Source organism: Olea europaea, chromosome 9 (genome assembly GCF_002742605.1).
Source record: "Olea europaea var. sylvestris chromosome 9, O_europaea_v1, whole genome shotgun sequence".
NCBI lineage: Eukaryota > Viridiplantae > Streptophyta > Magnoliopsida > Lamiales > Oleaceae > Olea > Olea europaea.
Window position 1 is genome coordinate 14,412,780 of NC_036245.1, and position 14,788 is coordinate 14,427,567.

Sequence of the window (14,788 nt, forward strand, 5' to 3'; positions counted from 1 at the left end):
TATATATATATATATATATATATATATATATATATGTATATGTATCCATATATACATCTATTAGTTTTATTTTTATTTTTGTAAAATTGTGCTGTTTTTTTAATAATTGATTACGCTTGCGTGTGTTTATGCTTGCGCGGGACTCAACGATTGTGATCCACTAGGGTTTTTGGGAAATAGAATGGGAAATTTAATTTCCTGAACTGAAATTGAGTTTTGCCCAATTATGATCAATTACTCTAGTTAATAAATTCGGGGTATATTACTTGGGACAAGGGATAGGGTTAACTGGATCAAGCTTGATTTTTTCTTGTCCTGGAATTTTAGCAGCAGCAGGAGGAAGAAGAGATGCTGGTGCCGCATTCAGATTTAGTAGAGGGCCCTCAGCCTTTAGTAGAAGGGCCTCAGCCTATGGAAGGTTTCACTCTCCACATCTACTTGAATTTTGTGCATCTGTATAAATGCATATGCATGCATGTTGGTGAAGTATGTTTGAATTGAATGGTTTCTAAATATTTTTGTTCATTGTTTTTATCATTCTATTGGTTTATGCCTTGTAATGGTGTGACTGATTTTCCAACGAATCCGTTTTTACTAGTTGGACCAGCAGATAATCCTGGGACAGTGGAAAACCAGGCGAGTGATGAGCCACAGGCGTCACGGTTCACATGGATGATCGAGAACTTTTCTCGTTTGAACGCGAAGAAGCTGTATTCCGAGGTCTTTATTGTCGGCGGTTATAAATGGTAATTTAAAGATGTAAAATTGGTGCCACATTTCTTTTCACCTACATTACTGCATGTTAGAAAGGAAATTAAAAATATTTGTGGGCAAACATTAAAAAGTAAACTGTTATTTATGCTGTCATGTGTTATGGAAAGTGTTTTGAGAATGACCTGATCATGTATTGGCTTTCATTGGTTTGTGCAGGAGGGTTCTTATTTTTCCCAAAGGAAACAATGTGGACTACCTATCAATGTATTTAGATGTGGGAGATGCAGCTACCTTGCCGTATGGGTGGGGTAGATATGCACAATTTAGTTTGGCCGTAGTCAATCAAATACATAGCAAGTACACAATAAAGAAGGGTATCTCCTGACACTATACCAATTTCAATTTTTTCTCATCGGGCTAAAAGCTCGATATTGGAATCATATTCATTTCCTTATTTGCAATTACGCATATTCCTTGAATTCTTTTACTTATCATTTATGTAGCTAAGTCTTGATTTCTATATATCCATTTTCAAGGCCTTAATTGCTATTCATGATTAGATTTTCATTATGATTTTTTTATTTTTATCAATTTTATTTTGGTATATGCTTGACACCCTGACTAAGTGTTCCTTTACCCCAATTCTCTAGAGAGAGAGAGAGAGAGAGAGGAGGACGGCAACCATATTACATTAACTAATTTGGAAGAAATGTGAAAAGATCAAACTATAAATCCTGTTGTATCAGGGAAAGAGATTGCTGTGCTTGACATTCAGAAATTTTTGTGTTGCCACGTGTTGTTTATTTTGCACTGCAAAGTTATTTTCTGGGGATAGTGGGTTACGTTTTCTGTACCTAGTGAATATCCGTCTAGTGAAGGTATAATCATGCAGTTTGGGTGATATTTCTCTTGAAAGTTAAACACCTATGTTTGAAAATTCGATTCCTTCTTTCTACGCAATAAATTGAGTTCCTACCTACAAGTTATCAAGTTTTGAGCAGAGTTATCAAAGTGAACTCTATGGTATTGGATTGATAATTCATATTCCCTTGGGCTCATTGGCTTCATCAAGTTTGAAAGTGGATTAAACTCTCCTCTTGAATGATTTAGCCCCTGTTTGACAACCATTAAATTGGAAAAACTATATTTTGAATAGTGATTTTTAGGATAATGTATGGTTAAAAAGTAGGAAAAAATTTTATTTTATGTGCAGAATTTTTTATTGTGTGAATGTGTGGTTGAAAATGAGCGTGTAGAAAAAAAGTTTTCAAATAATGGTTATCAAATAGGAGCTTAATTGATTCCTTGAGACATGGAACCTGAAATTTACTCATGTCGTCACTAAGGGAGCATGGAAGTAGTATTGTGAACTATAAACTCTATCTTGTTGGTCCTGCAGACACACAGCACCAGTTCAATCAAAGGGAGAGTGATTGGGGTTTCACTTCTTTCATGCCTCTCAGCGAGCTTTATGACCCCAGTAAGGGGTATCTTGTCAATGACACATGTGTTATTGAAGCTGATGTTGCTGTGCGTAAGGTCATTGATTACTGGACGTATGACTCAAAGAAGGAGACAGGTTATGTTGGTCTCAAGAACCAGGGAGCAACTTGTTACATGAACTCTCTCCTTCAAACTTTGTACCATATTCCTTACTTCAGAAAGGTTGCAATAGGTTCTCATCCTTTAGCGAGTTCATGACTTGCACTGTTTCACTTATGAGCTCATTTTTTAGGAAAGGTCAAAGAAGTCTCATTTTGGATTATTTGATGTCAGGCTGTTTATCATATGCCAACAACAGAGAATGATATGCCCTCAGGGAGCATTCCTTTGGCTTTGCAGAGTTTATTTTATAAGCTCCAGTATAATGACACCAGTGTGGCTACAAAAGAATTGACTAAATCTTTTGGATGGGACACATATGATTCCTTTATGCAGCATGATGTGCAAGAACTTAATAGAGTTTTGTCTGAAAAGCTTGAAGACAAGATGAAGGTAGGTTGATCTGACAGCTCGCATCTCTTCCTCAGATACTTTTGATTTTCTATTATTGATGTGAAAATGTAATACATGAGGTACTTATATTTGTCTTGCTGGCAGGGAACTGTTGTTGAAGGAACAATACAGAAGTTGTTTGAAGGGCACAATATGAATTACATTGAATGTATCAATGTGGACTTTAAATCTACAAGAAAAGAATCATTTTATGGTCAGTTGTTTCCCAGGCGTTTCTCATTTTGTGTCAGCAGATTAACTTAATTTCCATACATGTTCTCATGGCAGATCTACAACTTGACGTCAAAGGCTGTAAGGATGTTTATGCTTCCTTTGATAAATATGTGGAAGTTGAGCGCCTTGAAGGTGATAACAAGTATCACGCTGAAGAACACGGTTTGCAGGTTGGTGCTCTAGTGATAGATAAAGCAATTCGAGTGGGTCTCTGTTTGTCATATGTTTGTTCAGAATGCTAGTATATTGGAGCAAAAAGATTAGGTGGTTTGGGCGAATTAACTTCATGAATCTTATTTATACATTGTTTCCTTTTTCCCTCTTATTTATTTCTTCTCTTGTACAGTATTTTTTCTTTTTCCTGTGGGGGTGTTTGGTGGATGTGGGGGGGGGGGGGGGGGGGGGAAGAAAAATGATGAGCATGATAAAAGCAAGTAATGCAGACAGTCCTTTGATCAACGGAATGATCTATGGTGTCTGAAAATGGCATCATTTTTTAAGTCATGCAGATAGTCCTTCTATCAATTACCGGATCTATGGCCAGGAAAATGGCATCTTTTTCTATCAACAGTGCTTGATTAAGCTGAGAAGTTAAGGAGTGGGTAGTTCCATTCTTCTACCTACCCTGCAGCAGTAGTAGTAGTATTGTCATGTGCTGTTTGAAAGATGATTTTCCATAATGTCTGTTCTTTGTGTCTGGCATACTGGCTGAGGTGGATACAACGTGCCCGGATTTCAAGTTTTCTGGCTAGTGGAAAAAATTGGTGGTTGTTAATTTGAAAAACATCAGTGAAGTTTCTTTCACGCTTTGGACTTCCTATGCCGTGTTTGTTGGTCTTCATTTTGATGCACATATCTGTTCACTCGAACAAAGTTCTCTCTCATTAAATATTAGTCTAATTTGTGATTTTTATAACCTTAGGATGCCAGGAAGGGCGTCTTGTTCATCGACTTCCCTCCAGTTCTTCAGCTGCAGCTAAAGCGCTTTGAGTATGATTTTATGAGAGACACAATGGTTAAGGTTAGCTTCTAAAATATTGATAACCTTCCATTTATTGCTTGATTGTTGGATGTTTTGATCGATTTCTTATGTTATTGTTATTTTTTATGATGTGCTACGAGCTTTCCCTGCTTTAGTATATAATAGCTACTAGCTTCTAGTTTTACAGCACGATCAAATATTTGTGCCAAGTGCCAACCATGTAAATTTAAAGTTTAATGTTATAGGGTTCCAGAGCCAGCATTTTTCAAAACTCTTCTAAATTTAGTGAACCCAAAATAACCCAGAGTATAACTATCTGAATTAAAAGGAATGGTTTCAGATGAAAAACCACACATTTGTCCCTTTTTCTCTATAGTGATACTCTGTGCTTCAACGCTTCAAAAAACTCAGGAAGAGCCTCATGCTTTGAGCAGGAGCATAACTGGACATCTATGAATTTCTTGTGCTAGCTCATTCATTGTTGATGATGTTGGTGAATGCTTACTGAAAATTCTTAAATTCATTCGTTGTGTGATTTCTGTGTAAAGAGTTGATTAAGCATCCCTTTTTCATGTGTAATCTACATTCTCCTGAAATGGCATATTTCCCAGAAATAATCTCGAAGAAACATTTATATTTTGTTGAGGTTAAGTCTGATATAGTTTAAATAAAATAATCCCAATATTGATTTTGTTTTGTATTTATGTATTTGTATTGATATCTAATTCTGACAAATCACTGAAAAATTGCTTTCATGACAGATAAATGACCGCTATGAATTTCCTTTGGAACTTGACCTTGATAGAGACAATGGCAAATATTTGTCTCCTGAAGCAGATAGGAGTGTCCGCAATCTTTACATGCTCCATAGGTTCATTGCGCTCCATCTCTCCATCTTCACCTCCCTTTCTATTTCTGCATCTTCTATTCTGGGTGTTTTTATTTTTATGGACATCTCAAATGCAACTTAGGAAAGAAACTATGACACTGCGGAAAAAGGGTTAGAAGAAAAACAGATAGATGATTAAGAGATTTTGTATAATAAAATCTCTTATCAGAATAATCTCCTCCATACTTTGTTCAGGACCTTGTTACTCCTCAATGAACTTTATTGTGCGTTTCCATGCACAATCGCTGACTTGAATTGGTAGATCTGTAAATTTCATCTAGTTTTCGTCTTCGTCGAATCTTCAAGTCGTATATATGGCCCTTGTTTGGTCCCCATTTTTCTCTCTCTCTTATTTTAAACCACACATTCTTCAATAAAATAATATCACAGGGAAACCCGAAACTTTTCCTTATTTTTTAGTCACACATTCTCCATTAAAATACTATTTCAAAGTGCATTTTGTGCACAAAAATGGGGCTCGAACAGGCAAATAATGTTGACTTTTTGTCTTGCTGCTTATGATCTTAAATTGTTTTGACATATACTCTCCTTCACCTGCTGCTATTATATTGTAATGCATCCCTGCCTCTTAGCAATCAGTGCCGGATATCTGTATTTCCTCATATGCTGCTGTTGCTACCAATATATTATTTATTGTTTACAAATGGTCAGGTTTCTAGTATTCTATTCTTCATCACCAATTTCTGCTATCACTGTGTTATTTAGCTTAATATGAAGATGCTCTTTGTAAATAGTTGCTTGTTCAAAAATCTACTTTTCAATTGTACTGGAGCTTCTTATATTGAATTGGTAATTTCTTGGGCATATACCACTGCTTCTAGAATTAGTTTTCTCCTTCGTGTATGCATTCAACTAATTTAAAGCTCACATATGATATGGTGAAGATTAAATGGCATGGAAACATCAATTCTGCTAATATAAGCAGTATTGCTAATTTTTTAGCACCCTTGATGAATAATAGATAACTGTTTCATGTTCAAGGAGCTCTTTTTTGAGTACTACATTCTAATAAAAGAGATACCTGTGATGTTGCTTAATCACATTAAAATTTTAAACTAATAAATTTCAACTTGGTTGTTAATATGAAACTTGTCACTGGAATCCTTTCTGATCAATTCAGAAGATATTTTTTCTGTTGTTTTGGCATTGAAGATTATCTCTCGACTTATGTGATCGTTTGGCTTGAATTTTGTAACAGTGTTTTGGTTCATAGTGGTGGTGTGCACGGTGGACATTATTATGCTTTCATCAGGCCAACGCTCTCTGACCAGTGGTATGTGAAATGCTTTAGGTTATACCTCCCCGCCTCTCACACTCTTCCATGTGTGTTTCTGCACTCTCTCTTGGAGAAAGGAGAAGGATATTTTTTCAAATGAAGTTTCCAAATAATTGATTTATCCTGTTGGTGGATGTGGGCATGCATTTTAAATATCATTCATTAGTTTAATCATCCTTGCTTTACTTCTATACATGTTTATGCTTTTTCTGTTACATCAAGGGAGTTTTGAGTGTTATTTGATGTTTCATCATTCTATATGGCACATGAGATTTGCCTCACGGTTTTGTGTTTCCCATCTTTAGGTACAAATTTGATGATGAGAGGGTCACTAAAGAAGATATGAAGAGAGCTTTAGAGGAGCAGTATGGTGGTGAAGAAGAGGTAGTATTTCTCCCTTTTCCTTGGATCTCGTCGTATTCCCATTTCGAACATTTTACTCATCTTCATTTTCCTTCAACAGTTGCCGCAGACAAATCCTGGCTACAACAATACTCCATTTAAATTTACAAAATACTCAAATGCCTACATGCTGGTGTATATACGTGTGGGTGATAAGGATAAGATAATATGTGATGTTGATGAGAAGGACATCGCTGAACATCTTAGGGTAATTTTGTGGACGTGGATCTGGAAATCATTCTATCCTGCTTTGTTGTGAGTTTAGACATAAAACATCACATGCTCTATGTATTCCAGATGAGACTGAAAAAAGAACAAGAAGAGAAGGAAGACAAGAGGAGATATAAAGCGCAGGCCCACCTTTTTACCATCATCAAGGTTATTGTTGCTAGAATGCAACTTTCTTACATAAAGATTGATCTCTGCTTTCCCCAGAATGAATGCTGATGCAATTTACCAACATTTGCAGGTTGCCCGAGATGAGAATTTGAAGGAACAAATTGGAAAGGATATATATTTTGATCTTGTCGATCATGATAAAGTCCACAGCTTTAGAATTCAGAAACAGACGCCTTTTAATCTTTTCAAGGTATTAGTTACTTGTTCATCTTGTTTTTCTAGTGAAATGAAATGTGAGATTAGATTTTCTATATACAGATGATAGAAACTTTTTTGCATTTATGAAATGGAAATCTAGAGCAAGTATGAAGATTTTGTAGCATTTGAGAACACAAGTGTTGGAAATACAATAGCACGAATAGATAAAAACAATTAGAAATGAAATGTGTAAACTGTAAAATTAGCAAAGCAGCCTGAGGCTGCTGCTCTAATAGGGTTTGTAATTTGATTATGGCACAACTTCACCAATCTCATCCTAAACTTCAATTAAATCCCTCAACTTAGTTTGAAACTTGTTAACTAACAAATGCCAAGTTACATAAGGTGCTAGGAGGAGCACAAGAGCGGAGAACTTGAAACATTTTGAAAGCAAGAGCTCCTTCAAGCATATTAAATATACAGCTAGTTGGACCCTATTTTAACCTAACTTTCTTGATCCTACATCTAATTTACTTAAATGTCTATATTATATTGTTTCGATTTATAAAATTTACTAATATAGAAAAAGGGACTTGAAGAGGATGTAATGCATAGGATCGGAGCAGGTTGGACAAAATGAATTCGACATGATCATATAAAAAATCTGTTTAAGTTTAAACAGTAAGTTTTTAGAATGATCATAAAACCAACCAAGATGTAAGTATGAAAAGGCTAAAGACAAATGGTCATAAAATGAATATAGCGAAAATGAAGATGTCAAATGGTTGATTTCAGTATGTCAGTAGATATAGCTTAGGAACGAATGGAGTGTGAAAAATGATACAAGTAGCCAACCACAAATTTATTAGGAATGAGGCTTATCTTCTTGTTTTGTTATTGATACAATGCAACAAATGGAGGGGACACCAATTGAGGATGAACTAAGGGAAGAATGATTTAGAGGGGACATCATATCAATGGAACAAGTTAAAAGAGGATGAAGTAGACCAATATTAGTTTAGCCTTAAATGGTGGTGTGTATATATATTTATGTATTTGTGTTTGTGTGTGTATGGTCTAGAGAAGGCCTGAACTTGGCTTGTTTTGCCACAATGGAACTTGATCCACTTAGATTTATACCTTACATACTGGCCAGACACCCAATAGATCTAAATACCTGACCGACACCTGAGACCTGGATTGTTGAGACCGATGCCTTTGAATTCACATTTGACATTTGTATAGATTAAGAAAATGATGTTTGTTCTTCCCAGGCTCCGACCCATCACTACCTTTTCCATAGGATGTAGAATCAAACTCACCGCCCCCTCACATTGTCACGTGTTTTCTATAACGTGATTTATACTACAAGTGTACGGTATCAAGTTTTGTAATATAGTAATGGAGTTGGAGTGTCGAACCCACAAGGATTGTAATTCAATTTCTACTAAGTACTATAATTATATAGCTTCCGCTTTATCTAGATGAATGAATGTTTACAATTCAATAGTATTATCTAATCTAAAAGATATTTTGTTGACGAATTCAAAGAATGCAATTTATACGAATGAATGAATATAGTAAATCCCTTGGGAATGATTTCACGTAATTGTCAATTATAATTCAATTATGTCCAGTTATTTTAGTTAATTTTTCCATATTTAAAAGCAAGAATCATAATGTATCTCTCCACTCCCTCGAGTGCTAGCTAGAAATTGATCCTAGATTTCAATCTCATTATCTCTAGTTCGAATTAAAATCAAGAATTTATCGAGTTCATGATTCTTTTATGGAGTAAGCTTCATAGATTCTATACTTTCTTTTGAAACCTATAAAATCTACGTTATGTCAATCCTATGACCGTGCTGAAATTTCTCTCTCTTGAGTGCTGAAATTGACTAACATCTATTCATTTAATTAGTGGTCAATTAATTGAAAGCATTAATTTCATGACACAATCAAATATATGTGGAAAATCAAATAGAAATAATTATGACAAAATCAAATCATAATCTCAAGTTTGGCTACATCAAACTTTAGATAAATTGTTTAGTTCATAAGGGAATTCATAAAAGCTACACAAGTTATGTCAAAAAAAACATAGGGAAGAAGGAAAAGATAAAGCCCTGTTTGGTAGCAATTTTTCACCCCGAAAAGCAATTTTGAGACCGTTATTTTACTATTTCAGCCATCATTTTTTACTTTTTCACTCACAGGTGGGACCCTCTTTTCTCTCTAACGATCAAAAAATCAATTCTCATAATCACTATTGAATAGACCCAAACTCTTTTGGAGCTTTAATTGAATTCTCCTCGATGTTCTCCACGTCTCCTTGCTTGATTTCTTCAATCTTTTGATGTGCGTCCTTTGAATTGTGTATCTTGCCTCATTTGAATTCTATTTTTTTCTCCCTTCAATTCTCTGAATTATAGGGCTGAATTGTATTCGAAAATTAGATTTTTGATCTTGTATTTTTAGTGTTTTGGAGCTTTGAAAAGAGTTGGAGATGAATTGGGCCCGAAAAATAGTTTAAAGACTTGAAAGCACCTCAGCGCCCATCATTGGCTCCTCGACGCTGCGCTTGCTGCTGAATTTCAGTATTTTTATCATCATTTTTTCTCTCGATGTCCGATTGAGGCGATTCAAGATGCGTTGGAAAGCTAACTTGAAGGGCTACAACGTTGCTTTAGATATCATCTTCAAATTCGATCGTTTGCTATATCAAAAATGGATCTCAATATGAGGCCGAAAACTGGTGCATGACTTTTTTCGGTTGAAAATTGATGTGTAATCATATTTTGATTATGTTTTATCTCTTTGACGTCTTTCTTTATCCAATTGACTCCAAGTACTCTTGAATCTTCATCGTGAGGTCCGAAACAACTTTAAAGTATTTGTAATTTAGTCCCTAAACTTTGGATCTCTTACAATTTACCCACTTTCTCCAATTTCGCCAAGTTTTGCTTATTTCCTTCAATCTCATCATCCTAGACTACATCTTCAAAACACATTAGAACGCTCAAAAACTCATAGGAATTAGCTAAATATCAAGTTTAGATGGTATCTAGAATATGAGTGAAATACACTCTTTAACACATTGCTGCCTTTGCAGGCATTGCTTCAGCTATCTACTACCACCTCCATCTCCACCACCAATTTCCAATTGTTCTAATCACCCCAACCATAGCAACTCAGTAATGATATGTTTTATACTATTACATTTTAAGAAAATTCTAATTTCCATTGAGATTTAAGGTTTTGTGCTTTTTCAAAGTCAGGAGTTTAAGTGACAACGTTCTGGTAGCTAGGTCTTGAAGGCATTAATGGAAAGAAAAGTGAAGAATGAGAGGGAGGGAGGGGGAGTGAAGAACTTTGAGGTTGTCAATAGTTATTCTGGCTTTGGGCATTGGGTGAAAGGTGATGGTGATAGAGGTGGTTATCAGACTTATTTGTGCATTGACTAGTGGGTTGTCTGCCTTTGTGTGTGTTAATTGTTGGGGTTTGATATTTGGGGGCTAAACATCAATTTGTGAAATTTGATATAAACATATTGTCTGTATTTGTTCAGATGAATGCATGCATGTATATGTAACTGAGTCCTGAACAGTTTTGTGAGGTCTGAAGACCAAAATAGATCTGTTATATTATAGGTGGGGCATGGGTATATGGGCCTGTAACATTAAATCTTGTTTCACTCGGTCAGGTCCAGATGTGGATACAACCTATTCACAGGTCTACATGGTATGCATGCTGCTTTGATGTCTTCATAGGAAGCAAAATGTTCTGTTCATATAAGCTCTATAACCCCTTGGACAGCATGATTTCCATTTAATTATTTTTGTTGTGTTGTTCTTCCCTTTACTTCATCGTAATGATTTTGAATTTTGTATGTGGGAATGATTTAATTATAACTAAATAATGTATTATGGCAGGAGGAGGTTGCTAGAGAATTCGGTATACCAGTTCAATTTCAGCGCTTTTGGATCTGGGCAAAGAGGCAGAATCACACGTATCGTCCAAACCGTCCATTGACACTGCATGAGGAAGCACAAACTGTAAATTTATAAACTGTTATCTTTTCCCTTTTGCACATATTGATATGTGTTCTATTTATCATAATTTCTAGACTTGTTGAGTTTTAAAGGGTTTATTCCTTTATGGAAACTTAAACCTTATGCAGGTATTGATACACGAAGCAAGGCAAATATGGAGAGCACCTATTTAGAAATTACTGTAACATAATATATAGCCTGTGTTTGAGTCCCATTTTTATGTTAAAATGAATTTTGTAATAGTGAGTTTTTGGAGAATGTGTGGTTAAAAAGTAAGGAAAAGTTTTGGATTTACGTGCAAATTATTTTTTTGGTAAGATGTGTGGTTGAAAATGAGAGTGGGAAAAAATTAATTATTGGATACTGGGGATCAAACAGGGTCTTAATTTTATTTTACAAACGAGATTTAGGCTGAGATATTGACAAGAAGTTGAGAAAAGGTTTTGATTATACTCAGTTGCGAGGATAAACTTTTGTTTGAAGAACTGTTGTGTACCATTGTATGGAAAGTCCAAAATGATAGCGGAGAACTCAGGATGGAAGGTAGCTAGTTAGAATTGACGTTTTTGGGTACCATTCAAAAAATTTGCGTTTTTTCTTTTAGGGTTGTGGAAGATTAGCTGATTACCACAATGGTGAAATGTGCTTAAATGATTAAGTTACCATAAATTAAGTAAATGAGAGACTAATTAATCAGTTAATTGGAACAAGGTTTTCTTGGGATCAGTTGATATTTACTTTTTCTAGACAGGAAAAAAATGCAATTGCTATTTTGAACTTGTTTCTCCTGGAGTATGGACTTTCTAATTGTTATATTCTTATAGGATTTCTACCATGAGTTTATGTGCTTGTTGTTGACTTTGAATATAAAATTTATCTTTTTTTATAGGTAAGGTGTTACGGTAATTTTTCTGTTTTAAAAACAGGCCCGGGGATTGACCTGCAAATGGTTGGACTGGTGCCAAACTGCCTGTTAAAATGTATAATAAATAAATTAAAAACAAAATTTTGGTGAAAGGCTGGTTTGTTGTTATTTTATAGTGGTTTTAAAATTTCCAGTTTTTGGATAAAGACTGGACCGTTTTTCCATTTGGACCAGACGGTTTTTACAACACAGAGTGTTTCCTCTTTTTAGGGAAGAGGTTTTGGGGTTGGGTGTCGTTGCGCTTCGTAATAAATGACATAAAAATCTGCTGTTCTTACTAATCCACAAAGGTCAATAAGATGAGCCTTATACCGGAAAGTAGGGGACACAATATTATCCATTCCTTGAAATGAAATCAAGTAAATGGACAAGCCTGGAACTACAATGATGTTTGACCAAATTTTCTGTCTTGTGTGCTTGCCAATTTTCTCCTCATATGTTCTCTGGGGATCTTCAGTTCCTACTTTCAAGATTTTGACAATTGTTTCCTAAGTTGATTGTTTATGGTTTCATTCGACTTTTCTATTATTAATTTTTGAAATATTTATTCACCACATGATAAATATATTATATAGGTTGGTGCACTGAGGGAAGTTTCCAATAAAACTCATAATGCCGAGCTGAAGTTGTTTTTGGAAGTCAATCATGGCCAGGTATCTTTTGTTGTTGATAATGTTTGATTCTAGGAAGCACCGATACGGAGCCGAAGCTGCAGCTGGTGTCCAACATCTCTGACACGTATAGGGAATGCCAGATGGCATCCCCCCCCCCCCCCCCCCCCTTTTTTTTTTTTTTAATTAATAACTTACATTAGAGCTTCTGCCGTAGACGAGGAATCAGATTTGGTTTCACTTTCAAAATCTGTGGGCAGCTACATATTTGCCACAGGGGTTTCATTTATTAAAAATTTTTAAAAAAATCATTAAATCCCCCCCCCCTCCCTTTTAAGAGCCACACTGTCTCGTTGACACAGCACTGATACACAAGCCCATGTCCCCATAGTCAAACCAAGTATAAGAAAATGAGTTTGATATTTGAAAATGAGTTTGATATTTGAAAGCACTATCAAAAGAAGATGGTATTCTTGTCAAAGTCCAATGGTTGTCTGTGGAAGAGAGTAGGGTCTGTGTTAGGCCTCTGCAAGAGGAGGAGAAGATTAGTGGTAGAGGAAAAAGAAGACGGCCTCATCTGTGGAAGAGGAAGTGGCCCAGAGAAGGATGGAGAGACAAAACCCTAAAGTGGAAAGAAGACAAGCCTTAGTAGGTGTGCAGGGCAATTGAAGAGACAAAAACCTAAAGCATTTAAGAGTTGAATGGACAGAAATGTTCAAAACCTAAAAGGCTAAAAAGTACAGAATTTTAAAAACCCATACTTGGGAGGCGGTGTTCAATATGCTTATACTATTATAAAAACTAAAAGAGTAAAATATGGTTTTATGCTATTTTAATTAACGAGTTCTTCACATGCCGTGCCCTACTTTTGTGAAATAAATGTGTTGACGTGTCCGTGTCCGTGTTTCTTAGTGTTTGATTGTCGGTGCTTGAACATCAATATTGAAACACACCCAGGACTGTATTTTTCATAAAAATGTTGAATGTGTAGGATCTGCAGCCTGTTCCTCCACCTGACAAAAATAAGGAAGATATACTTCTGTTTTTTAAGCTTTATGATCCTGAGAAAGAAGAGCTCAGGTAATTTTTAATTTTTCAAAAGTTGCGTATGTGGATACTATCTTCACCTTTAATTGTCTTTTGAATTTTGACCGTGTGATTTAATTTTTTTATTTATTTTCAGGTATGTTGGTAGGTTTTTTGTGAAAAGCTCTAGCAAGCCAATGGAGATCCTGATAAAACTAAATGAATTGGCTGGATTTCCTCCTGATGAAGAGATTGAACTGTTTGAGGTTTGTCTGATCATTACATATATACACAGGCTATGCAACTGTATATTATAGTATGTAGACCATAAACATAAATAATATGCATTCTTTTTAATTGAATTTCATCACATTTGACAATGCTCTTATTTTTCATTTCTGCAGGAAATAAAGTTTGAGCCTACTGTCATGTGTGAACGCCTTGACAGAAGAGCTTCATTTAGGTTTAGCCAGGTATTTAGTGTTGTGCTTTAGTTTTTGCACTTGAAAGTGTTGATCTTTCTTTCTTTGCTTATTAATCTTCTTTTTCCTCTCTCACTTCTCCTAGATTGAAGACGGGGACATCATTTGTTTCCAAAAAAAGCTTCTCCCTGAAGGTGAAGAAAAATTCCGATATCCTGACGTTCCTTCATTTTTGGAATATGTGAAAAATCGCCAGGTCAACCTCGTGCTTCTATAATATTCTTCAAAGTTCTTTTATTTTCCTTTTGATAACTAAAATAATAGATGTGGAGCATTAGCCTTTATCCTCATATATCATATGCATCTAGAAGTTTTCAGTTCTCTAAAATATGGAAAGACAATGATTATTCTGCAACAAAATACTCATAGTTTACTTACTTTCAGTTTACAATTTTTTTTGAAATGTAAATAGTGTGCATGTTAGAGGCATATTGAAAGTTGCTTCTATATCTATGGATGCTCTTTTGTGGGAACATGGACATGTTACTGACAATATAAAGTCCATAAAAAATTCATTCGATTAGTTCCATTATTCAGCCTTGCTGCAGACATATCAGAGAACACCCCATGGGGAGTCGGTTCTTTTCTCTTCCACCCCCCCCCCCCCCCCCCCCCCCCCCCCCCCCCCCCACTCCTCCACCA

At 35.5% G+C, this 14,788-nt stretch overlaps 1 protein-coding gene across 2 annotated transcripts in view; it reads left to right on the forward strand.

The window, feature by feature from the left end:
- Positions 1-14,788, forward strand: part of LOC111399763 (ubiquitin carboxyl-terminal hydrolase 12-like) — an 18,796-nt gene that overhangs the window by 372 nt on the left and 3,636 nt on the right. Inside the window, exons 2-21 of one of the 2 annotated variants that reach the window (XM_023027235.1) lie at positions 328-418; positions 599-746; positions 931-1,088; positions 2,114-2,379; positions 2,491-2,709; positions 2,815-2,923; positions 2,998-3,113; positions 3,866-3,964; positions 4,687-4,796; positions 6,034-6,108; positions 6,417-6,495; positions 6,575-6,721; positions 6,811-6,891; positions 6,983-7,102; positions 10,983-11,105; positions 12,603-12,680; positions 13,630-13,718; positions 13,822-13,930; positions 14,069-14,137; positions 14,232-14,342. In XM_023027235.1, the coding sequence (XP_022883003.1) occupies positions 328-418; positions 599-746; positions 931-1,088; positions 2,114-2,379; positions 2,491-2,709; positions 2,815-2,923; positions 2,998-3,113; positions 3,866-3,964; positions 4,687-4,796; positions 6,034-6,108; positions 6,417-6,495; positions 6,575-6,721; positions 6,811-6,891; positions 6,983-7,102; positions 10,983-11,105; positions 12,603-12,680; positions 13,630-13,718; positions 13,822-13,930; positions 14,069-14,137; positions 14,232-14,342 (2,397 nt within the window). The remainder of the gene's footprint in view (positions 1-327; positions 419-598; positions 747-930; positions 1,089-2,113; positions 2,380-2,490; positions 2,710-2,814; positions 2,924-2,997; positions 3,114-3,865; positions 3,965-4,686; positions 4,797-6,033; positions 6,109-6,416; positions 6,496-6,574; positions 6,722-6,810; positions 6,892-6,982; positions 7,103-10,982; positions 11,106-12,602; positions 12,681-13,629; positions 13,719-13,821; positions 13,931-14,068; positions 14,138-14,231; positions 14,343-14,788) is intronic. The other variant, XM_023027236.1, reaches the window with a different exon arrangement.